Here is a 23,781-nt window from a genome sequence, read left to right on the forward strand (position 1 = left end):
TGGCTCTGCTATCATTTGTAACAATTCAAGCTCACCGTGGGTATATATTGTCCATTTTGACCCGTTATGTATCGTCGTCAACCTCAATATTTTAAAACGCGTCTAGTGAGAGGTTTTCATACTTTTATAATAAGGATTTGTTCGACTCTCCAACCGACATAGGATCTCGCAAAATTTATAATTTAAAATTATAAAAGTAATTCTTTAATAGTCAACCACTAAATTTAAATTGTTAAATGTATAAAACCCTAAATTAAAATGTTTAGAATTCACGGAGAGTAAAATAATACACATTAAAACACATATTTAGCTTATATTAAAAAATATAATAAGATAAAAAAAATATGTTATTGATTAAGAAGTCATTAAACATTAATTAATGGTTAAGGACCAAACTAAAGATGTTTAAAACATACTTAATTGAAATGTTTAAATTTACTTAAAATATATATTGAACTTATATTAAAAATAAATATACTGTAAGCATAATAAAAAGAACGGGACTTAAAAAGTCCGTTAAAACCGTTGTTGGTTCACAGCCTCGAAACCTGTCACGGAGCCAATGGCCAGGGCTGTTCTCTCTCAGCCTCTCAGCGTACCGTCGTCTTATCCACTCTCTTCCCTTTCCGCCTCCACAAAATCGTACTACTATTTCACTCCCGCCACCACAAGAATCAGACCGGCAACCGCCGGCGGCAGAATAACTGTCAGTGCCAAGGGCAAAGACGAAACGGGCGACGCCGACGCCGATTCTCCTGGTTTCAGTCCGTTTGGGTTCGTGACAGACAATCCGTCAAGCCGAAGTGCGATTCAACTTCCTGAGAGCCCCGCTGAGGATGGAAATGTCGGGCAGATGCTCTATGTAAGTACGATTCATTTTCCATGGCATCAAAATTAAATTTAAACTAGTGATCTGGTAATCGTCTCGGAAAATTTAATTCCCCGTTCTGTTAATTAATTAGTAAATTGATTGATGAGTTTTTCGGGTAATTACTGATTCAAGCTACGCGTGGAACCGATTTCATCGTGCTTGTCAACTGTCATAATTCGTCTATGGCCTGTTGTTCTCTGATTTCTCTTCGCGTTCTTAGGATCAATGTGTTTCATATCTGTATCTCGCGTGTGACTGAGATACCTAATTTTTTTCTTCTTATGTTCAAGTTGACCATCAATTGAAAATGAGTAGCATAAGATCAGGGGATTTGAGCTCCAATTTAATGTTTAAAAATCCTATAGAGTTCTTTGTCGAGAAAATCTGTAGGTCATTATGTTGATAACTTGCTTAGTTCATCAATCTTCTTGTAGTTTCCAAGGATTTTTCATAATGGCTGAATTTGCATCTCATTGTGCATGTTAATCATCTAACATGTGTATCTTTCAATAGAGGATAGAGGACAAGGGAAAGGAATATGGCTCTTACGTCAAATCTGGGAAATTCAGATGGTTTGTTAGAGAGACAGGTATGTCATTTTAGCTACTTCCAAGTTATTTGGTTCAATGATAAACATTGGATGTCTTTTGATCATGCAGGGGCCGCCAACAGCCGGCGGGGAACTATAGTCTTCCTTCATGGCGCTCCAACACAATCTTATAGCTATCGAGTTGTCATGAACGAGGTCTTGCTAAACTAGTGTTTAGAATTGCATTAAACTTTCTTGTTATCAAGTTTCCAGAGTCTCAAAACCATGGAACTCCTAGAACTGTCAACCAAAGGATCGAGATAGAAAGACTTGTACAGTTCTTCAACCCATTTTGTTACACTTTTTTCTTTCTTTGAGAACTGAAATCTTGGCTGGGTTGAGTTTGGATAGATTGAACATCCACGTGACCGTAACCGTCACAAATATTGTCCTCTTTGGACCTTCCCCTCAAGGTTTTTAAAACGCGTCTGCTAGGGAGATGTTTCCAAACCTTTATAAAGAATGCTTCGTTCTCCTCCTCAACTGATGTGGGATCTCACAATCCACCTCCCTTCGGGGCTTATTGTCCTCATTGACACTCGTTCCTTTCTCCAATTGATGTGGGACTCCCCAATCTACTCCTTTCGGGGTCCAGCGTCCTTGCTGGCACACCGCCTCATATCCACCCCCTTCGGGGCTCAACCTCCTCGATGGCATATCACTTCGTGTCTGACTCTATACCATTTGTAACAGCTCAAGCCCACTGCTAGCAAATATTGTCCTCTATGGGCTTTCCCTTTCCTTTCCATATATTATTCTTGACATTTATTACTATTTCCATATCCTTGTAATTTATTTAATTATAAATAGAGAATTTTCACACACCATTTAGGTGCGGTGGATTAAGTAAACATTCTCATGGTATCAAAGCCCTCTTAGTTTAGCAACCTCGATCCTTTATTTTCAATGGTTTATGAATCCCCTACTCATATTCTTTTCCACTACCATGGCTGTCGTAGGCGAAGCCGATTGATTACCGTTTGGCTCTACCCTTTTGACCTCTAAATCACCCGTTGTTATACTCTTTACATACAACCTCACCTTTTCCAACATAATCGATTTTCCCTCAACCAACATAGTCTCTTTCATTTTCTTCACAATCTTCCCTTCATCCTTCATAGAAACCCTAACCTAAACCTATCGACCTTCTGCATAGATTTATCTTTGGAATCTGGGCGCCACACTGGCCTCTTCGCCAACCAAGTCGCTGCCTCCCTTCTCGCCAAAATTGGTTTCTTCGCCCACTGTGGCGACTCTTCCAGCTTCAACATTGTCTTTGTCCCTTGCTCTAGGTTTCCCCTTCTACTTCTTGGGTTGACATATTCTCACTGGAGCCAAGGCAGAATCGTCGCTGAGCGACGATCCCTCTTCATGGGTTAGACATATTCTCGCCGAAGCCAAGGTAGCATCGCCGCTGAGCGACGATCCCTCTATAGTTTTCGATGGGCAAGAAAGTGTTTCTCTACGCCTCCTCTAAACCAGGTTGTTGATATCTTCACGAAAAGTGTTTCTCGACCTCTCTTTAAATTTTTCAGATCCAAGCTTCACGTTCGTTCAAATCCGACGCTTAGCTTGCGGGAGAGTGTTAAGGATATTTAGTACTAAATTATAATTTACCATATATGTCATATTTGATATTTTATTATAAGGCAAATATCTATATTTGTCTTTTTTACTATGAGTATCTTTTCATTTATTACTCTTTCCATATCCTTGTAATTTATTTGATTATAAATAGATAATTTTCACACCATTTAGGTTTGGTGAATTAAGTAAACATTCTCACACCCCCTTCGGAGCTCAACCTCCTCGATGGCATATCGCCCAGTATCTGACTCTAATACCATTTGTAACAACCCAAGCCCACTGCTAGCAGAGATTGTCCTTTTTGGGTTTCCCTTTCGGGCTTCCCCTTAAGGTTTTTAAAATGGCTAGGGAGAGGTTTCCACACCCTTGTAAAAAATATTTCGTTCTCCTCCCCAATCGACGTGGGATCTCACAGTTTCAATCTTTATCGGGATATTTCGTTTAAATTATATCTTAGCACTGTTTTTTCTGGGTGAAACTTCACCTTTTTTTTGTTTTACTTTTTCTGTTGTATTGACTAGTTGTCTGCTCTTGGATTCCACTGCTTTGCTCCTGATTGGATAGGATTCGGTTTCAGTGACAAACCGCAACCAGGATATGGCTTTAATTATACAGGTTTTGCAACTTGTAATCACTCGTTTTATAATAATTAGTAGTTGTTCGATTATATTATTTTGTAGCATATGTGATATTTGCATTGGCACAGAGAAAGAGTACCACGAGGAACTGGATAAACTACTTGATGTGCTCGGCGTCGACTCTCCCTTTAACTTAGTGATTCAGGTTGGATCTGAACTTTTCAGGAAAGATTGTTCCATAGAATGTTAGATATATAGCTAAGCTGCCATGATTGTGTCCATCCATTCGTATCTTGCTGCATTAAATTAAACTTGATCCAATTTTCTTGAAGGGTTTTCTGGTGGGATCATATGGATTGACATGGGCCTTGAAAAATCAGAGCAGGATATCAAAGATATCCATTCTAAACAGTCCATTAACGGTTTCTTCTCCTGTTCCTGGGTTATTTCAACAGCTAAGGTTCAATATGATGATTCTAACTAAGTTTTGACCATGAGTTTTAGAATCTTCATTTAGGGATAGGATGAAAAAACACTATTTAGCCGTCTAAATTTTTTGGTTCCCTTTTAGCTCTGATTTGCTAATGACGCATCCGTCAACTTTTTAGTAATTATGTAATTTTCTTAATTTTTAACAAGAATCAATCTTATTTTTCACTTCTGATCTTGGAAATAACTTCTTTTTTTTTCTTTTCAAGTGCTTGTTAATGACGTGTTTCAGTTTGTTTACTCTGCGTATAGGATCCCTCTGTTTGGTGAATTTACATGCCAGAATGCAGTTATGGCAGAACGTTTTATTGAAGCAGGCAGCGCGTATGTATCTAAGAGCATCTTGACACTGGATCGTTCATATGTTATTACTCACTGTCTTCCTGTGATATAATTCTAACTACAGAGTCGTTAGAATCANAAAAAAAAAAAAAAAAAAAAAAAAAAAAAAAAAAAACTGGATTATGTTAAAAACTTAATGAACTTTTATTAGATAAACGATCAAAACGTATATTTAGAGTCTGTTTTGATTTATACACTTTTTTTTGGACACTTACAGTGTCATTTTAGAAATGTTGACACATTAACTTCTCTGCTTGCAGATACGTATTAAAGCTGGAAAAGGCTGATGTTTATAGACTTCCATACTTGTCTAGTGGAGGACCTGGTTTTGGTACGTAACAAAATCTATCAATTAAATTCGTTCAATAAAATAAATCTACATTACTCTTATTAATTGTAACGGCTCAAGCTCATCATCAGTAGATATTGTCCTCTTTGAGCTTTTTCTTTCGGACATTCCCTCCAAATTTTTAACATGCATATGCTAGGGAGAGGTTTCAACACTCTTATAAACAACACTTTGTTCCCCTCTCCGACAGATGTGGGATCTCACAATCCACCCTCTTTGGTACCCAGTGTCACAATCGTACTCTTGATGGCAGCGACTTGCGATTGTGCGGCACTCACTTTCCAACGACAAGTCGCTGCCATCAAGAGTACGATTGTGACACTGGGTACCAAAGAGGGCAGAGAGAGATTTGTGAAAGAGAGATTTTGAAAGAGACGTTATATATGCAAGCAAGAGAGTAACAACAACGGCTCAAAGTATATAACTTTTGGTAGGGAGAAGTTGACAATTAGTCATATTCCCCTATAGTACATTCTGAGACATTTCATGTCTAGCAGGCCTAAACATGATTTTTCCGAAACGTCATGGTTCCTAGAAATACAAAAGTAAAACACTAGAACATGGAAAGACATAAAGGGTTTGACTTGTCATGGGCATGCGGCCATGGGCAACACGCCTTGGACGAGCATGACCGTGACACCCAGCATTCTCGCTGGCACTCGTTTCTCTCTCCAATCGATAAGGGATCTCACAATCCTCGTTACATAAAGTTTATGAATTAAATTATCAATTGTAGTATGCTCTCTTATCAAATAAAACCAGCTAAAATTAGTTTCTTGTGACAGAGATTACTTCCCTAGGCCATGATAAATGATTAAAGCAATCGATCTCCCACGGAAAGTCAGTTTTTCTAATGTCCCTTGTCCTTTCAGCTTTACTCGAAGCAGCAAGAAAAGCTAATTTCAATGATATTTTAAGTCGGATAAGTGCTGGCTTTGCTTCTGGAAGGTCAGTTTTTCTCTTGTCACCTCCTTGTTTTAGCTATTTTTAGATGTTATTATGTGTTTCTCTGAAGTTGTTCTGTAGCTTCATTTATTCTTTGAACAGTACATTTAAAAATTTGATTTATAAGCTTAATATTCATTAAAAAACATTAAAAAAAACCATCTCCAGAAATGCATGAATGTCAGGCTGTAATAAACTGGTTCATAGACGCGGGTGACTTCTTGTCTGCTGTAATGTCAGGACAAGAAACTAAGCTCCCATGACAAAATCTCATCATAAACAAAAATTGCTGTGACTCACAGATGGGACAAACCAGGTCTTGTTCTTTGGGGCATTTCAGACAAGTATCTACCTCAGTCCATTGCAGAAGAGTTCCAAAACCAGAACTCATCAACAATCCGGCTCAAGCTTATTGAAGGAGCTGGCCACATGCCCCAAGAGGACTGGTAAACTTCCTCCGCTTCATTTGCATCTAACTTTCTCTATACTGTTCTAAGTTTCTGATTACCATCACGAACAGGCCCGAGAAGGTCATCGAGGCTTTGCGGTCGTTTTTCTGAAACTTCCTGGTAATTTTATTGTTCATAAACTTAGTTATTTTGTATTTATTTACATTAATGCTTCATCAACCAACCCTGCATGAATTAATTACTTCATGAATATTTCTTCCTGGTATACCTAGGAAACTAGTGGGATGTTAGGAGGAAAAAACTACGTTATAGGGCGTCCATTTCAAGGAATCTTAGGTGCCTTAATTAATTCCTTTAATTCCTTATATCTCTCCTAAACTAATCTCCACACTATCATACAGCTAGCTACAACCATCCTTGATGGATTTTCTCATACATCTGGCATATTCATTTTTGGATATTCTAATTTTGTTTTAATTAGCCCTTTGATAATTATCCGATCCCGTTAGGTCGATTCTCATCATTCATTCTAACCCTTTTTCCGCTTAGGCTTAGAGGGCGGTCCCCTTCTTCCTCTTTGAAATTTTCGTCAAGAAAAGCTTAATTGACGTTTAACCCGAACGAAAGTTGGAGTCATGCTGAATGTAAGTGAATGCCCTAGTTTATAGATATTATTTTCGTTTTGATTAAGGTTATCCACTTTGTACTAATGTTTTTGGACACCAAACCAAAATTTGAAAACTAAAAGAAAATAATTTTTTTTCTTTTTAGGACCAAAAATTATAGTTTCTTAAAAGAATATGAAAATTTGGGAACAAACCGACAATATCCGAAGTTGAGAAAAGCTTTGGTAGGTAAATTAATACAAATTTTAATTTCATGGTTGAGAATATATATTTTAAATTTTAAAAGTAATCTTTAATTAGTAACATTTTAAATATCTTGTTTGCAAGGTCAATACCTCCACTTGTCGAAAGCAAAAGGGCAAACGTTTGACGCGATTTTATTAAGAGAGAAAATGTGACGAACACCGTCAATAATGACCTTTTTGTGTTTAGATTACTTTAGAATTAGGAGAGAAAAAAGGAAAAACACAAATTCAAACATGTTTTTCTCATTATTGATTTAACTGTCTTGTATTCAAATGAGATGTGATTGAACTAAGTCGAGCATAGTTCAATGGATAAAATTACAAACTACCATCATGATTGTGTAACAGTTCAAGTCCATTGCTAGCATAATTGTCCGCTTTGATCCATTTCAAGTCCATTAAAACGTATCTACTATAGAGAGGTTTCCACACCCTTATAACGAATGTATGATTTATCCAATCTCACATACAAACCTATATTGGAGAACTGATACCGGCTAAATACAATTCAACTAATTGATATACATGATCTCAAACAAAAAATAAAAAACTACATATAATCTCGAACAAAAAGTTAAAAATTGTTCTGTAATTACCATTTGAGTCGTGAATTACATAATCACATTTAATTATGGTTATAAAGTTTTGTCAAGTACTTTCCCCCTATCCAGCTCAAGTAAATCTTTTGTTTTGTTCTAAAAATTCAACGCATTACGAGCCTGTGGCTATTCATACACTCTTAACTTAGAATTAAAAATAAATAAAACCAATTAAAAGTTGTTTGTATTATTTAATTGGTCTTAATCCTTTAAGCCTCTTACACGTTTTAATGAAATTTCCTAAAAGGGTATTTTCAACAACATTCAAACATTGAGGGTAGGGTTGAAAATTCTCAATTTTTGAAGGGTATAATTGAAAGTATCTTAATTATTTAATTATTTTTTAAAAATTAACTTTATTATCATATGAATGGAAAAATTATATATTTTTTTCCTTTAAAAAAAAAAAAAATCAATTGGTTCAATAAATTAAATGCATTTAGTCCTACCGACTCATAATTTCTATATATTTTTTTATTTAATTAATTCGTTATTAATTGATTGGTAGATATTAATTCCTAAAATCCCTATTTTCTTTTGTAGCTGCCAAAATAAAAACGTGAATTTTATGGCATTTATTTCCATATCTTTAAAGAGCTCACGTAGGCTCATAGCATTTACCTAAAAAATATAAATAATTTTCATAATTGTAATTAATATGTTTTTTAATTTTATAATCTTCGATATTTTAAATTTTTAAAAAATTTAAAGATATATTAGACGCAAATATATTAATTTAAAGGGGTCACGTGCCCTTCTTGCCCCTACGTGATCGCCCACGCATTCATGCTCGTGTAAGTGAGCTACGAGCATAATTGATTTTCTATAAATAAATAAAGTGCTTATAGGTTTAGCTCATTCCTAACGATCGAAATTATTATGCATAATAAATATCGTGTAAGGACGTTTGGGTTAAAGTATTATTGAATGTGGAGTGGGTAAGATCAAACTATCGGTTGGGTAGTCTTCTCAAGTAACGTGGAAAAAGGAGCATACCGACTTAATGACTATCAAGATTGTGTGACGGGTTTCTATTCGTATCGAGAAAGGAGTCGTATACTCTAGTGTTATGATAAATAAATAAAAGGTAAAAGATATATATATTTTTTTAAATATAGTTTTATGATTTAAAAATGAAGCTTGTTTTGGTAGTTTGTTTTATTTTAATTTAATTTTTATGTTATTATAAGTATTTAAAAATAAAAATAATAAGAAATTGACTTAAGTAATTTGTCATTGATTTACTTATTTTATTTTATTTAATTCAAGCCATTTTACAAATAGTAACAATAATAATAAATGTAAACATTCATTTTTTTTATGTATTTATTTAATTTAATCTATTTTATAAAAAAAAAATAATTAAAAAAAATGACGAAATATTATTAGGTAAGCGCCACTAGGGGGAAGCCAAAAAACGGCCTTTATGTCGTCATCATGTTGTTAATCATTTTTTAAAGTACTTATTAGACCAAAATAATAATAATAATAATAATAATATAACTCAAATATTAAAATTATTAGATATTGACTAAATTATTACAATAGAGTTATTTATTTTAATTATGTTGACGGCATTTTATTTATTTATCGTGTTTTAACATGATCGTGGAATATTATAACATTAATATATATTTATGAAATTAATAAAATCGTTGCATTTTTTTTAAATTTTTATGATCTGTAAATTGACTATGCTTTCGATTGAGTTAGACAGCTACGAAATTAGGGATTAAACTTTTGAAATAGTAATTAATGTGTTTTTTTCTTTATTTTTAGTTATGAACAAAGCAAGCAATTAGGGTTCATTTTCCCGAATGAGATTATATTAATTCGAAACCCATTCGCTCAATTTACCAAATAATTAGATTCATAATAGTAAACGTGATAAATAATGAGTCATCGAGCTTTGTTGTTACATATAGAAAATACGAAAAGTGCTGCAAAAATATATGAATTATAAGATTACACGAAATAACCCAATTTAATGGAAAATTTGGGAATTTGCACGTAAAAACTTACTTGCAATTAATTATGTTAGAGCAATATTTTGAAATTTTGGGTTGGTTGTCGAGAAACTCGAATAGAGTTTACGATCAAATCCTCAAGTTAGATTTTGAAATTCTTTTAATTTTTTTTTTTAAATTATACTTATCACGATAGATAGATGCTAGATTAATAACTAAAATATCAAACCTTCACAAGTCAAATATGATTAGGTTATAACTATATTTACAGGTTGATTGGGTTGACCCAGTAGAAAAAATGTCAACCCGCGGGCTAACCCAAGATTTTACTTGAAAAAAAAATCCACCCCACCCGAACCCGAAGTTTATGATTTGGGTTAGATAGTGGAATGGTCAGTTTATCAAATCATATTCATTGCATATAAAGGACTATGACTCAACAGAGATTCAGAATCAACGAACCACGTGAAGATCGTATCGAATCAAAATTCGAGAAAATAGATAATAATAAAGAAATGGGTTATTACATTAAATAAAAAATGTGCTTATTAAGTAATGGTAAAATAATTTAATAATGGAAATAAAAAACATATAATTNAGAAAGAGAATGAATTTTGTTTGTTATTAATCCCAAAATTGGGAGAAATATTTTTATGAACGGTCCATAATTCCTTCCGCCTAATTGGTGAGAATATCTAGATGATACAAAACATCCTATACAACAAAAAATGAACGGCTGACATTTATTGGACGCCACGTGTCAGTCACTCAACGGTTCTCTTCATCTTCTGTCTCAACAAATTTTGTTTTTCTGTGTGTCTCTTCTGTCCAGCCCTTCAAAAACCTCCCTCCATCCATCACATGCGCATCACACACGCAGAGAGAAAGAGAAAGAGAAAGAATTGAGTGAAATCAGGCCGTGAGCAAGAAGGAGAGGCCAGCATTGCTCTTAAAATCCTAAAGATAAGAGAGTGAAACCCAAAAACCCCTACCCCTTATCCTATCTTCTTCTTATTTTCCTGATTTTCAATCGCTTTTTTTTCCCTTCACTTACTCACTCAAACCTCCATTTTATACTCTTTTTCTTCGTTTCTCCTCCCATTACCCACTTCCCATTTTCTTCTCATTTTCCCTCAAAACCCTTTCCCCCTTTCCCTCAATCTCTGCTGAATTCACTACTCATGATTTTTGCTCATCTGGGTCACCAACAATTCTCTTCAAACACTTGAAATTCCCTCTGTTTTTTGGCCTCTGATACTCAACTCAGGAGTCCAGGACATGGCTCCAAGGTCTAGCAGAGGAAAACCCAACAAAGCAAAATCTGAGAAGAAGAAGAAGGAGGAGAAAGGTTGGGTTTCTCATAAACACATAGATTCCTAATCCATTCTAATCTGGGGTTTTCTAATCGCTTCGTTTTGATTCTTATATGTGTAGTGATTCCTAGTGTTGTTGATGTTGCTGTTCTTACTCCTTATGAATCCCAAGTTATCCTCAAGGTCTGTGGTGGCGTGGTTGTTCTTCTTGTTCTTGTTCTTCTTTGTTTTAAGAGAGTTCTGACTTTTTGTGGGGTTTGTTTAATTTTTTAATTTGTTCTTGCAGGGTATCAGTACTGATAAGATTCTGGATGTGAGAAGATTGTTGGCTCAGAATGTAGAGACATGTCACCTAACAAATTATTCTTTATCCCATGAGGTTTTCTCTTTCCTTATAATACTAATTCTTTGTTCTTTATTGGATAATGTGCATGTCCTCCTTTTTTCTTACCATCTATGGCTTTTGATCATCCTTTTCTTCTTCTTCCTTTGCAGATAAAGGGGCAGAGGTTGAGTGACAAAGTGGAGATTGCTAATCTTAAACCCTGTTTGTTAAAACTTGTTGAAGGTGGGTCTGTGGTAGGGCTAAACTTGCATCATTCTTCATCATTGTTCATCAGCCACCATTTGAATCTCTGTTGTTTTGTTTGTTCTGTCTCTTGGATTGAATTAGATCACGATTGTGACCCTTTTGCGCTTTTTGTTCATCGATGAAAGTGGCTTTGATGTGAAAGAACTTACATTTTGTTTAGGAGAATTGGTTTGAATTTAGAAACTATGAAAAGGGTATTGGAATCTTTTACTTGATTCTTTGTTTAAAAAGGTTTCTGTCTTTTTCTAACACAAATGGGTCAGCACTGCCTTTTAAAGTAATTGCCGGATGTAGAAACAAAGAAGAAACGATGGGATTTTCTCTAATAATTTGCAGTATAATATGTATAGAATGTGGTGTTGTTTGCTCTGTTTCTAAGAGAATTTGCTTAGGATTCATGTTATTTCGTTCTAGTTTCCCAATGGTTCATGGGAAGTGTTCAACGAAATGGAGGCTGAGATTACAGAAAACAAGAACAAGAACAGAATTGGGTTCTAAAAAATGTTGGAATTTTTCAATCTGTTGTGGATAATCTGAATTTGTATCTGTGTGTTGTTACAGAGGACTACTCTGATGAAGCTCAAGCTGTGGCGCATGTTCGGAGGCTGCTGGACATTGTGGCCTGCACCACCAGGTTCTGTAAGCCGAGGCGTGCCTCGACGCCGGAGTCTCGGGCTAAGAAGAATAGCAGAGTCCATAATCATGGCAATGTGAATTCTTCTTCTTCTTCTCCAGTGGATGGGGCGTCGGAACTTCGATGTGGGTCACCGTCTTCTCAGCTGGAACCATCTGTCTCTGTTGTTTCCGACAACCTCGGAATGGCTGCCATTCATCCAACGCCAAAGCTCTCTGACTTCTTCGAGTTCTTTTCCCTGGCTCACATCTCCCCTCCTATTCTACGTGAGTGAGAAACATGACAAGTTTCTTGGATTTGAGATGTGATATAGCTTTTCCATTGACACAAAGTTTGTCTTGTTGGTTTCCCAGAAATCAGGAGATGCAACCCGAAAGGCGCAGCAGATGACGAGCGCGACGGCGATTACTTCGGAATGCAGGTGCTGTTCTTGTTGAAGCATTCGTTTAGATTTGTCAAGAAGATGCTTTTGCTGATGACTGAACTTTCCTTGTGCAGATTAAAATATGCAATGGGAAGCTAATACAAGTGACTGCCTCAGCAAAGGGATTTTATACTGCAGGAAAGCAGTTTGTACAAAGCCATTCTCTTGTGGACCTTCTGCAGCAACTCAGCAGAGCTTTTGCCAATGTGAGTCCTTTGAACTTAGCCCTCTTCGGTTCGATTCGGTTTCGATTCGATTACACGGTTTCACGGTTCGATTCAAAATGCAGGCGTATGAATCTTTGATGAAGGCGTTTCTTGAACATAACAAGGTGATTAATATCTTTTCAAAAGTTATCATTTTGTTTAAAATGTTCATATGATGTGTTCTTATCAGTTTTTTTGTGTTTAGTTTGGTAATCTTCCATATGGGTTTCGGATGAATACCTGGCTTGTTCCTCCATCTATCATTGAGACTCCATCAAACTTGCTGCAATTACCAGTAGAAGACGAGAATTGGGGCGGCAACGGCGGTGGCCAAGGACGAAACAATGAACATAATCAACGGTCGTGGGCGACCGACTTTGCAGTACTGGCTAAGCTTCCTTGCAAAACTGAGGAGGAGAGGATCGTTCGAGATCGGAAAGCGTTTCTACTTCACAGCCAATTTGTTGACATTGCAATACAAAGAGCTGTTTCAGCGATTTCTAGTCTTATAGATTCGAACTCAAAAGGACAGGTTACGGTAAACTCACGTGACATTGTCTATGAGGATCGAATCGGAGACTTGTCTATTGTGATAAGACGTGATTCGATCGATGCAACCGCGACGAAACTCAACGGATATGGATTAGATGGTGTGTCTGATGAAGAAGTTGCACAAAGAAACTTACTAAAGGGGTTGACTGCTGATGAAAATGTAGTTGTTCAGGTAAGATTTGAAGCTGATCTGATCAAGTCGTTGTGGCCTGCATAAACTGAAACATTTTGTGTAAACTTTTGTAGGATACTGCCTCCTTGAGCCGTGTCATCGTTAGACATTGCGGGTACACCGCAACGGTAAAGGTCGTCGGTAAAGTAAAGACGGGACGAGACGAGAATCAAGATATTGTGATCGATGATCAACGAGATGGAGGAGCCAATGCACTTAACATAAACAGGTCTTAATTTACATTGTTAATCAATATTGATTCTTAAGTCATGGCTGCTTAATCTACTAAAATCTCTATACAGTCTAAGGATTCAGCTTCACAAGATCACTGCTAATGCACCAGAAGAAAGCTCAGACGATCTTGAACCGTCTCGAGTTTTGGTTCGGAAAGTGATCAAAGAGAGCTTGTCAAAGCTAAAGGAGGAGCCAATAGGTTCAGAGAAGCCAATTAGATGGGAGCTGGGTTCATGTTGGCTGCAGCATCTACAAAAGCAGGACAATGAACCAGATTCCAAATCCAAAGCCCCTGAAAGTGAACCAGCAGTCAAAGGCCTAGGAAAGCAGTTCAAGCTTTTGAAGAAGAGGGAAAAGAAGCCGAGCGCGGTCGATACCGAGAAAGAGAACCGTTGTATGCTCGATGACCCGAACACGAAAACCGAAACCAACGGCGAGGAAAAACTCGAGAAACTGATCTCCAAACAAGCGTTATCACGCCTTAAAGAAAGTGGAACTGGTCTTCATCTAAAGGTTTGCTAGAAACTCTTTGATTCTTTGGTGATTAGTGAAATAATACTGTGTTTATGAGTGTTCTTTGAAATGGACAGACGGCTGAGGAGCTCATGGCGATGGCTCACAAGTACTATGATGAAACAGCATTGCCAAAGCTGGTATGAGTTGCTGCTGGCTGTTTCTTTTTATGTCTTGCAAAGTTTATGCATTGTTCTTATAACGATGTGATATATTATTTAGGTGACGGATTTCGGGTCGCTTGAACTTTCACCTGTCGATGGCCGTACGTTAACCGATTTCATGCATTTGAGAGGCCTTCAAATGTGCTCCTTGGGTCGAGTGGTGAGAAAACTTTTATCGTTGGTTGTCTCTCGAACTGTCGTTATAACATACTTTTATTATTTCAAAAGTTGCAAACAAAATCGACCATTTAAATCCCGTTAAAATGTCACTGGACAAGATCGGGAACAATATGACATCATGGATCTTTGTTATAGGTTTAGTTTTGAAATATTTACTTAATATTGAAAATAATATAGTATTTTTTNAAAAAAAAAAAAAAAAAACCCTTAATTTTTTTGTTTAAAAAATACTATATTATTTTCAATATTAATAGTTAAAATTTTAACATTAATTAGATATAATTTTTTTTTTTTTNTTTTTTTTTTTTTTTTTTTAATTTGCCTAAAAATATTAATAGTTAAAATTTTAACATTAATTAGATATTTTTTTTTTTTTTTTTTTTTTTTTTATGTATGTTCTATAAATTTTTAAAAATTAACCCTCGAAATTAAAATTTTAATTTAATTATATTTTTGTTAATTTTTTTTTGAGGTAACCAATGTTGTTAATTACGGGATTAGGTGGAGTTAGCAGAGAAGCTTCCACACATACAAGCGCTATGCATCCACGAGATGGTAATTCGAGCCTTCAAGCATGTAATCAACGCCGTCATTGCCGCCGTGGAGAGCACCGCAGATCTATCCGCGGCCGTGGCCTCCTCTCTGAACTTCCTTCTCGGAAGCTACGGATCAGAAGACGAGGAGAACAACCTACACGAAGACGGAGCTCTGAGACTGCAATGGCTACGCACATTCTTAGGCAAGAGATTCAAGTGGAGGTTGAGCAACGAGTTCCAGCATTTGAGAAAGATGTCGATTCTTCGAGGCATCTGCCATAAGGTAGGGCTGGAATTGGCGCCGAGAGATTTCGATTTGGAGTGCCCTAATCCGTTCAAGAGAAGTGACGTGATTAGCTTGGTTCCTGTTTGTAAGGTCAGAGTCTTGAATCTCTGGATTTGCGTCTTGGAATCGTGTGATTTTGATTATGAATCCGTGACTGAATTTGTGTTTGTTTGTTGTTGATTCTGTGCATAGCATGTGGGATGCGCTTCGGCGGATGGGCGGAATCTGTTGGAATCGTCGAAAGTTGCTCTCGATAAAGGCAAGCTCGATGACGCTGTCAATTATGGAACCAAGGTATTTTCTTTTTTCTTTTTCTTAATTTATTATTTATTATTTTTTTCTCAAATAAAATTATAATCTCTAAAAACATTCTTTTTATTTAGAAAAATAAATGATAAATAAAAACAACCTACGCTACACCTCATTAATATATCTTTTTTTTTTTTTTTTTAAAGATTATATTTATTTCCAAATTATTTGACTTTTTAAATTTAATTTCTTCACTAAAATTTAAAGTTTATGAAATTAATTATTAATAGGAAATATTTGATAATATATCTAAAAAATTATTTACCCATTGTAAGGGTCTAAGCTCATTACTAACCGATTTTGTTTTATTGGAGTTTTTTCTTTCGGGCTTATCCTCAATATTTTTAAAACTCATTTTCTAGGTAGAGATTTCCACGCTATTATGAAGAATTATTCGTTTTTTCTTCCCAATCGATGTGGGATCTCACAAATTCAACCGTTTATTTCATCTGAAAAGATATATCATTAAAATTATTTATATAATTTGGGAACTTGTCACCGTCCATTGCTATGTATTGACTAAGCTTATGTTTGGTGTAGGCATTGACTAAAATGATAGCCGTATGCGGTCCGTACCATCGGAGCACTGCAAGTGCTTATAGTCTTCTAGCCGTAGTCCTCTATCACACCGGTGACTTTAATCAGGTAATAGTTCAATCCAATAAATTCATTCAGCTCAAAGACTGATTGCACAACTTTTGAAATGTTGGGTGGCGTTCTTTTGTTTGTATAGGCAACAATATATCAACAAAAAGCTTTGGATATCAATGAGAGGGAGCTCGGGCTCGATCATCCCGACACGATGAAGAGCTACGGAGACCTTTCTGTTTTCTACTATCGCCTTCAACACATCGAATTAGCTCTTAAGTAAGTTCTTCCAAAGCATGTTATTATATGAACACTGAAATTGGTGTGTTATTTTGTTTCATTATTAAAGTAGTGCAAAAGTTTAGGGGTTAAATAAACACGTTCTTGTACTTGGTTCTTTAGATACGTGAACCGGGCGTTGTTCCTTCTCCATTTCACGTGTGGATTGTCTCACCCCAACACTGCTGCAACATACATTAATGTTGCAATGATGGAAGAAGGTGTGGGAAATGTTCATGTTGCTCTTAGATATTTGCATGAAGCTCTTAAGTGCAACCAGAGGCTACTTGGAGCTGATCACATACAGGTACCTCTCTCTCATTCTTGTTCCATCGATAGGTTGGTGAACACACTGACCATTCATTCCCCACATTGGTTGGGGAGGAGGAGAACGAAGCATCCTTTATAAGGGTGTGAAAACCTCTCCCTAGCAGACGTGTTTTTAAAAACCTTGAGGGAAAGCCCTAAGGGAAAGTTCAAAAATGACAATCTTTGCTAGCCGTGGGTTGGGTTGTTATATTCAGCCAGACCAATGTTAATGATTTTTCTCATGAATGGTCATTTTCACTCTATAGACTGCTGCAAGCTACCATGCCATTGCCATTGCTCTTTCCTTAATGGAAGCGTATTCGCTGAGCGTGCAACATGAACAAACCACACTCAATATACTCAAAGTCAAACTTGGAGAAGAAGATATTCGCACTCAGGTTGGACAATTCACTCTATGCAATGTAACTTAATCATATTTGTGAGAGAAAGAGACTGTTTGCCTTCAAATTTGAATGAACATGATCTGGTCTTGGACAGGATGCGGCTGCGTGGCTGGAATACTTTGAGTCGAAAGCTCTGGAGCAGCAAGAAGCAGCACGTAATGGAACTCCGAAACCCGATGCACTAATTTCGAGCAAAGGCCACCTTAGGTATTGACATGGTATTCCCATATTACTTTCTTCCAAAATATATGTTGAATTTCTTCGCATCAAAGCTTTTGACTTTTTGTTGCAGTGTATCAGATCTCCTGGATTACATAAGTCCCGATCAAGATCCGAAAGGAAATGATACACAAAGGAAACATCGACGCGCTAAGGTAAGCATGTTTCATCTATCAGTGACATGATTTTTCTCTACTTTACACGAATGCCATTGCATTCACTCTAGAGTTTGATCGTTTAGAATGTTGTTTTGTGAGATCCCACATCGGTTACAATGCATTCTTTATAAGGGTGTGAAAACCTCTTCCTAACATACGCATTTTAAAAGCCTTGAGGGGAAGCCGGAAAGGGAAAGCCCAAATAGGATAATTTCTGCTAGCGGTGGGCTTGAGCCGGGTTTGTTACATGTTCTTCTTGTGTCTCATGATGCCTTAATTTTGTCAGGTAGTGAATACAAGTGATAAAACTCATCAGGGGCATCAAAATGAAATGGCTGAGGATGAGTCGAACATTGAAAGCCCAAAACCAGTGACTGAGTCATCAGATGATAGTGTAAAGGAAGTTAAAATCAGCAAACTTTTACGTGTAGAACAAAAGGAAGTAGTTGAAAACATCACTGAGAATAAGACAGTGGTTAAAAGTGAAACCGTGGAAGAAACTTATTCAGACGATGGGTGGCAAGAGGCTCATTCAAAAGGGCGGTCAGGGCATGTCGTCGGCCGGAAGGTTGGCCGGAGACGACCGGTTCTTCCAAAGCTAAATGTGCACCAGTCTGAATATTCTAAGAGTACTTACAAGCAGGAAACTCTCTCTCCAGTGCAGAGACCAGCAGCTATTAAGACCATTCAAAGTGGATTTTCACAGTTAAAGCAATCAATCCCTCAAAGATCAAGTGCAGGCGATGATTCGATCAAGCTGCAGTCGAAGACAACAGCTTCCAAGGTCATCTCGCCGTCTCCTGCATCGGTTTCTCATATGGCTTCAAGATCCATATCTTACAAAGAAGTAGCTTTGGCTCCTCCTGGTACTGTTCTAAGGCAATTGGTTGATACAGAAAATGTTAATGAATCAGAGGAGAAAGTAGCTGAACCCCAGAACCTTGATCATTCAGAAATGTCAAAAAATGATGAAACCAACAATGTTTCTGATGAAGTGATTCAAAAGGAAGTAGCGGAACCGATTCATAATCCTGCCCCCGAGTCCGAAAATCAAAGCGAAGATAGCGAAGAGATGATATCCTGTTCATCTCCTTTGGAAAAGCCTGCAGAAACAAATGCTAGCAAGCTTTCCGCTGCAGCGGAACCGTTCAATCCTGGTACTTCTATGACTACTGGTTTAAACTCGGCTGCAGCCACTAGCATATATGATGTAAGAGCAAGCCAAGGTGCTCTAGAGCCTATGCTTCCTCCAGCAACTACTAGAGTCCCTTGTGGACCTCGATCGCCTCTATATTACCGAACCAACAGCTCTTTTCGGATGAAACGTGGTTTTATGAAATACCAAGCTCCTGTCATGGGAAGAAGTGGATTTGGAGCTGCAACAATGATGAATCCACACGCCCCTGAATTCGTCCCTCAAAGAGCATGGCAAACAAACCATGGAGATTCAAGTAGCAATGTCCATACCGAATCAAATTCTTCGCCGAAAACAAGTATGGACGAAGACGAGAAACCGGCCGAAAGTTCGTCCTCTACAATCAAAAGTAACACAAAGAAAAGCATCTCGGAGTGCGAGAAGTCTGAGCTTGCAAGGCAGATATTGTTGAGCTTCATTGTGAAGTCAGTTCAGAACAACATGGATACAAGTGTTGATGAGCCAGCAGCTAATGAAAAGCTCAAAGCTTCAGAAAACTCAACGGATGCAATAGCTAATGACAGTGCCATAATAAAAATTCTATATGGGAATGAAGGAGAGTTGCAGCAGGGGGGTGATAACCGAAACGAAAAGGGCAGCGATGTAAATAACGGTAAAGGCGGGGACGGGGAAGGATTTATAGTGGTGAAGAGCAGGAGAAACAGACAGCAGTTCTCAAATGGGGTGGCTGGTCTGTACAACCAGCATTCAATCTGTGCTTCGGTTCGTTGAGATTATTAGGCAGAAAGAATGAAAGTGATCCAAATGGCTGTGTGTGTGGGTTCACATTCTGAGTTAAAATGTGGAAAAGAAAAAGGATGCAGTTTTGCGAGGGGAAAAACACAGTGAATCCCTTTAATTCTGCTGATTTGCTAGTTGCAGCCCCGCTTGTAAGCGTGCTAATAATCTTTGCAAAAGTGCTTTTCTTCTTGCCGTTTATGTTCATTATCATTGAATTTTCTTACATCAATAAAAGGGTAAATTTTATAAGTTCAGACTCTCTCATTTGAATCTTTTTGTGAGATCCCTCGTTGGTTGGAGGGTGGAATGAAACATTTCTTATACGTGTAGAAACTTCTATTCGGTCGACACGTTGTAAAAATCTTGAGGGAAAGCTTGGAAAGGAAAGTTCAAAAAAGACAATATCTACTAGTGGTGAGCTTGAGTTGCTATAAATGGTGGCTCTACAAATGGTATCAGAGTCAGACACCGAATGGTGTGCCAGCGAGGACGCTGGCCCCAAAGGGAGTGGATTGTGAGATTCTACATCGATTGGAGAGGGGAATGAAGCATTCTTTAAGGGTGTGGGGTGGAGGGAGAAACGAAACATTTCTTGTATGGGTGTGGGTTGAAAAGAGGAACGAAACATATCTTATATATAGGTGTAGAAACCTCTCTTTAGTAGACGCAAATAGGTTGGAGAGGAGAACAAAACATTTCTTATATGGGTAGAAATCTCTCTCTATGCAAATGGGTTGGGAGGAGAATGAAACATTTTTTATATGGGTGTGATTGGACAGCGGAACAAAACATTTCTTATAAGGGCGTAGAAATTTCTCTCGAGTAGAGAAAACTTAAAGAAAACAATATCAGGTAGCGTTGGACTTAGTTCCAAATCCCTTGAAACCCAACCAACCATTTGATCATATGATCAGACGATTCAAACACAGCCGTTGAAGGCTGGAACCCAAGGGGTAGCCCAAATATAGTAAGCTGGAGAAGAAGAACCAGCGGACTAAAGGTGGAAGCTTTAAAGTAATGTGTTTGTTTGTCAGACAAAGCAAGTACTGAGTATTAGTACTTGCAATGGTACAATTCTGGGTTCCTGAGCCGCCGCCCGATCATCACATGTGGCCATTAGAATCAAAGAAACATGGTCGACTGCAACCAGGTTTGAAGTACTAAAGAAACCGATGTGGCTCTATGCTCAACACGTTCGGTTCGTAAGTTAGTATCGAGAACGAAGTCGTGTCGAGGTCGAACACAGTAACGTACCACTGATCCCTTATTTGTACAAGTAAATATAACAGCTTACCCTCAGAAAATATTGTTGAAGAGGTTTCCACATTGTTTTAAAAAATGTTCGTTTGCCTTCCTAACCAACAAGGAATCTCACAATTCACATCCTTAGAGGCCCAGCGTCGTTCCCTTCTCCAATTGATGTGAGACCCTCCAATCTACCCTTTTGGAACCCAGCATCCTTGTTGGCACACCATCTTGTGTCCGCTCCCTTTGGGTCGACACATCGCCCGTTGCTCGGCTCTTATACTATATTTGTAACAACTCAAGCCTGCTATTAGCACATATTGTCATCTTTAAGTTTTTCCTTACGGGTTTCCCTCAAGTTTTTTAAAATAAGTCTATTAGGGAGAGATTTTCACACCCTAAGAATGTTTCGTTTTCCTCCACAACCAATGTGTAATCTCACACAATCCACCCCCTTTCGAGGTCTAGCGATTGAGATCTCACCGTAAATCTCTAGTTTTAACATGGCTACTTAATATTTTATGAGAATCATTTACTCTGGTACGACGGAAAGAGATCGAAGCTCACAGCGCTTCTTATTCATTAGACGAGAGCGAACTTCCCGACTTCCGCTGTTCAATAATTTTGCCAGAAGTGTATGGATTCATACTAAAAGAAATCACTGGTAATAATAACACCATGTGTAATAGAACAGAGAGAAGTTAAGAAGAAACAGAGTGGTTTCTGTTCATACAATTGGAAGAAGAAGAAGAAGGAGAAGGAAGAGGAAACAATGGCAGAAGGTGAGGCGGGTCGGATCCTCTGGGAGTCCGAATCGGATTCGGGTGCAAATAAAACCCTTTTTCCGCAATCGCTTTCTCTTCCTCTTCACACGGACTCTCACCGGTCAGAAAATCCAACGTCGACACCGGCGACACCATTTCTCTTCCAACCCCTCTTTCTCCGGCTTCCAGCTCCACCTCCAGCTTCTTGCTACTCCGCCGTTCTTGCAGCCGAAACGCCGCCGGTGGGTCGGTGGGTGCTCCGGTCAGCTTCTGGACGATGGCTCGGAATGTTGATGGGTCGGCTTGGACGAACATGGTGGTGGTGGTCTGGATGACGACGGCGTTGGTGGCGTTGGTGGCCATGGTGAAGGCAGGGGAGAAGAATGGGATATGATTATTGGGTGTAGAAGAAAGTTATTTATTATGAGAAGAAAAGTCATATTTGATGAATTGGGAATATGATCTTGCAATGAAATTTCTTCAATCAAATGGTTCAATTACAAGTCAATGAGCCAATTAAACCATTCGGTTTCGTTTGGTTTCTCGTTCCGTTCACTTTAACTCCCACTTTTCGAAATTCAAAATCATTATTCAAATATCGTCGATTAAAGAAGTCAAACGTTCAAATCGTCCACTCTACTTTATCGTTGAACTAAGAAAAGACATTTATCGTCAACATAGTTCATCAGCTAAGACATGTACTCGTTTTCTTGGTTCTCGAGGGTTATAGCTCATATTTCGAGCTTATTTTATCGTACTAGAAGAAAAAGAGACACTCGTAACCTTATTGATCTAGAAACCGATCCTTAGTAAATTGTTTTGAAATTTATGTTTTGTCCTTCTGAGAAATGAACGAATGGAAACAAAAGTTCAAAAAGTCTTAGTAGATAGTGACTCGAGAAAACTAATCCGACAATTTCTGGTTGAGTTTTAGAAAAACATATTATGGTGTAAAATGCAAGAAGATTTCCTTTGCTTTACACACTCTTTTTTGGCCTTTGAAATTTGCTTCCCTTTTATATTCTTTTGTTGTCTTCTCTCTCACGGTTTTTTTTTTCTTTATTAAATTATAGTCTTAAATAACTTTACAAAGTTCGATTATTACAAATAATATAATATATATTTATTAATTTTGTGACAAAATATTAAAGGAGTGGTCGGTATTTACTCTTAAATAGTACTAAAATTATCTATCTAAATCTTTCTCAACTTGACTCGAAAAATTGTTAGTTTATAAGTTATTATATATATATATATAATAAAGGTAATACTGATATTTTAAAAATATTCGGGTAGGTGTGTCAACACACCCTTGAGTAGACGAGAAAGTGAAGTCGAGATTATATGTTGATTTAACCTTTTGACAAAAAATATATGTTCGAGCAAGTTGAAAGTTGACCAAACAAAATTTAAATTTACCCATTATGAAAAGAAGACCACTTAAATACGAAAAGAACATGAGTCAACTATTCAAATACAGAATGATTGAGGATGGAATATTTCATTGTATTCCAAATATTAAATAAAGTCTTATTTTGTCAATCGAGCTTATTTGGTTCACGATCTATAATTCACGAGAGAAAAGAAGAGAAAAAAAAAAAATCCGTAGCTCATAACCTCAAGCTTAATAACTCTACACTCCAAATACAGGCTTCCTTCCGAACTTTCGAATTGACCCGACTCGAAGGTTAATAACTTCCAGCCACCATTTCCTAGCTCACATCTTTTGAGTACTTATTCCTTTTAGACAATGAGTTTGAAGGCTTCCTTGGCTAACCACTTTGAACTTTGGTATTTAACGAAACTTATGAACATCAATGGGCCAACTGCATCAAACGTCCCTACCTCTTGGCTGCAGCTTTTCCTTTTTGGTTGAATCATTTTAGTGATCAATTGGCAACCCACCTGGTCCACTTAAGCAGCACGAGAAGAATTAATTTGTGAGATCTCACATCGATTGTAGAGAGGAATGAGTACAAGCTAAGACGCTGACCCTAAAGGGAGTGAATGATTGAAGAGAGGAACAAGTAGCAACGAGTACAAGCGATTGGAGAGAGGAATGAGTACAAGTGAAGACACTGGTCCCAAAAGGGGTGAACGATTGAAAAGAGGAACGGGTACCAACAAGGATGCTGGGTTCCAAAGAGAGTGGATTATGAGATACCAC

The 23,781-nt window shown here is 37.4% G+C and overlaps 3 protein-coding genes across 8 annotated transcripts; 2 read left to right on the forward strand and 1 right to left on the reverse strand.

The window, feature by feature from the left end:
• The first annotated feature begins 515 nt into the window (after nt 1-515).
• Nucleotides 516-7,365, forward strand: LOC111806346 (haloalkane dehalogenase 2). Of its 6 annotated transcripts, XR_002816792.1 has the most exons (14): nt 516-862; nt 1,385-1,460; nt 1,531-1,616; nt 3,569-3,662; nt 3,754-3,830; nt 3,958-4,085; nt 4,367-4,438; nt 4,717-4,787; nt 5,678-5,753; nt 6,053-6,196; nt 6,271-6,319; nt 6,710-6,804; nt 6,932-7,010; nt 7,114-7,365. XR_002816792.1 is itself a non-coding variant. In XM_023691612.1 (12 exons), the coding sequence occupies exons 1-11, from the start codon at nt 563-565 to the stop codon at nt 6,308-6,310; spliced, it is 1,164 nt and encodes a 387-aa protein (XP_023547380.1). In that variant the 5' UTR covers nt 516-562; the 3' UTR covers nt 6,311-6,319; nt 7,114-7,365. The 6 variants fall into 6 exon arrangements, 3 of the variants coding, with proteins under 3 accessions (XP_023547380.1, XP_023547379.1, XP_023547378.1); XR_002816793.1 differs by lacking the exon at nt 6,932-7,010; XR_002816794.1 differs by lacking the exon at nt 6,710-6,804.
• Nucleotides 7,366-10,875: 3,510 nt separating this feature from the next.
• On the forward strand, nt 10,876-19,854 carry LOC111807602 (protein TSS). Its single transcript, XM_023693394.1, has 22 exons — nt 10,876-10,945; nt 11,032-11,093; nt 11,197-11,289; nt 11,406-11,478; nt 12,064-12,402; nt 12,490-12,557; nt 12,635-12,766; nt 12,850-12,891; nt 12,972-13,490; nt 13,565-13,719; nt 13,793-14,237; nt 14,315-14,377; nt 14,460-14,561; nt 15,083-15,493; nt 15,596-15,697; nt 16,253-16,357; nt 16,446-16,579; nt 16,703-16,886; nt 17,155-17,286; nt 17,387-17,499; nt 17,585-17,666; nt 17,956-19,854. The coding sequence occupies exons 1-22, from the start codon at nt 10,876-10,878 to the stop codon at nt 19,594-19,596; spliced, it is 5,067 nt and encodes a 1,688-aa protein (XP_023549162.1). The 3' UTR covers nt 19,597-19,854.
• A 1,658-nt stretch (nt 19,855-21,512) lies between these two features.
• LOC111807629 (VQ motif-containing protein 11-like) lies at nt 21,513-22,115 on the reverse strand. The gene has a single exon (XM_023693432.1). It carries the CDS (start codon nt 21,975-21,977, stop codon nt 21,552-21,554), a length of 426 nt encoding a protein of 141 aa, XP_023549200.1. The 5' UTR covers nt 21,978-22,115; the 3' UTR covers nt 21,513-21,551.
• Between the last annotated feature and the right edge of the window lie 1,666 nt (nt 22,116-23,781).

Source organism: Cucurbita pepo, chromosome LG12 (assembly GCF_002806865.2).
Source record: "Cucurbita pepo subsp. pepo cultivar mu-cu-16 chromosome LG12, ASM280686v2, whole genome shotgun sequence".
Classification (NCBI taxonomy): Eukaryota; Viridiplantae; Streptophyta; class Magnoliopsida; order Cucurbitales; family Cucurbitaceae; genus Cucurbita; species Cucurbita pepo.

Excerpts from the sequence above, each read along its gene's own strand:
- LOC111806346 (XM_023691612.1), top strand. The coding sequence starts at position 563 with ATGGCCAGGGCTGTTCTCTCTCAGCCTCTCAGCGTACCGTCGTCTTAT. Across the intron at positions 1,461-1,530 it reads ATGGTTTGTTAGAGAGACAG|GGGCCGCCAACAGCCGGCGG; the intron begins GTATGTCATTTT and ends TTGATCATGCAG. Across the intron at positions 4,439-4,716 it reads TTTATTGAAGCAGGCAGCGC|ATACGTATTAAAGCTGGAAA; the intron begins GTATGTATCTAA and ends CTCTGCTTGCAG.
- LOC111807602 (XM_023693394.1), top strand. The coding sequence starts at position 10,876 with ATGGCTCCAAGGTCTAGCAGAGGAAAACCCAACAAAGCAAAATCTGAG. Across the intron at positions 11,094-11,196 it reads AATCCCAAGTTATCCTCAAG|GGTATCAGTACTGATAAGAT; the intron begins GTCTGTGGTGGC and ends TTGTTCTTGCAG. Across the intron at positions 16,887-17,154 it reads TTGGAGCTGATCACATACAG|ACTGCTGCAAGCTACCATGC; the intron begins GTACCTCTCTCT and ends TTCACTCTATAG.
- LOC111807629 (XM_023693432.1), bottom strand. The coding sequence starts at position 21,977 with ATGGCCACCAACGCCACCAACGCCGTCGTCATCCAGACCACCACCACC.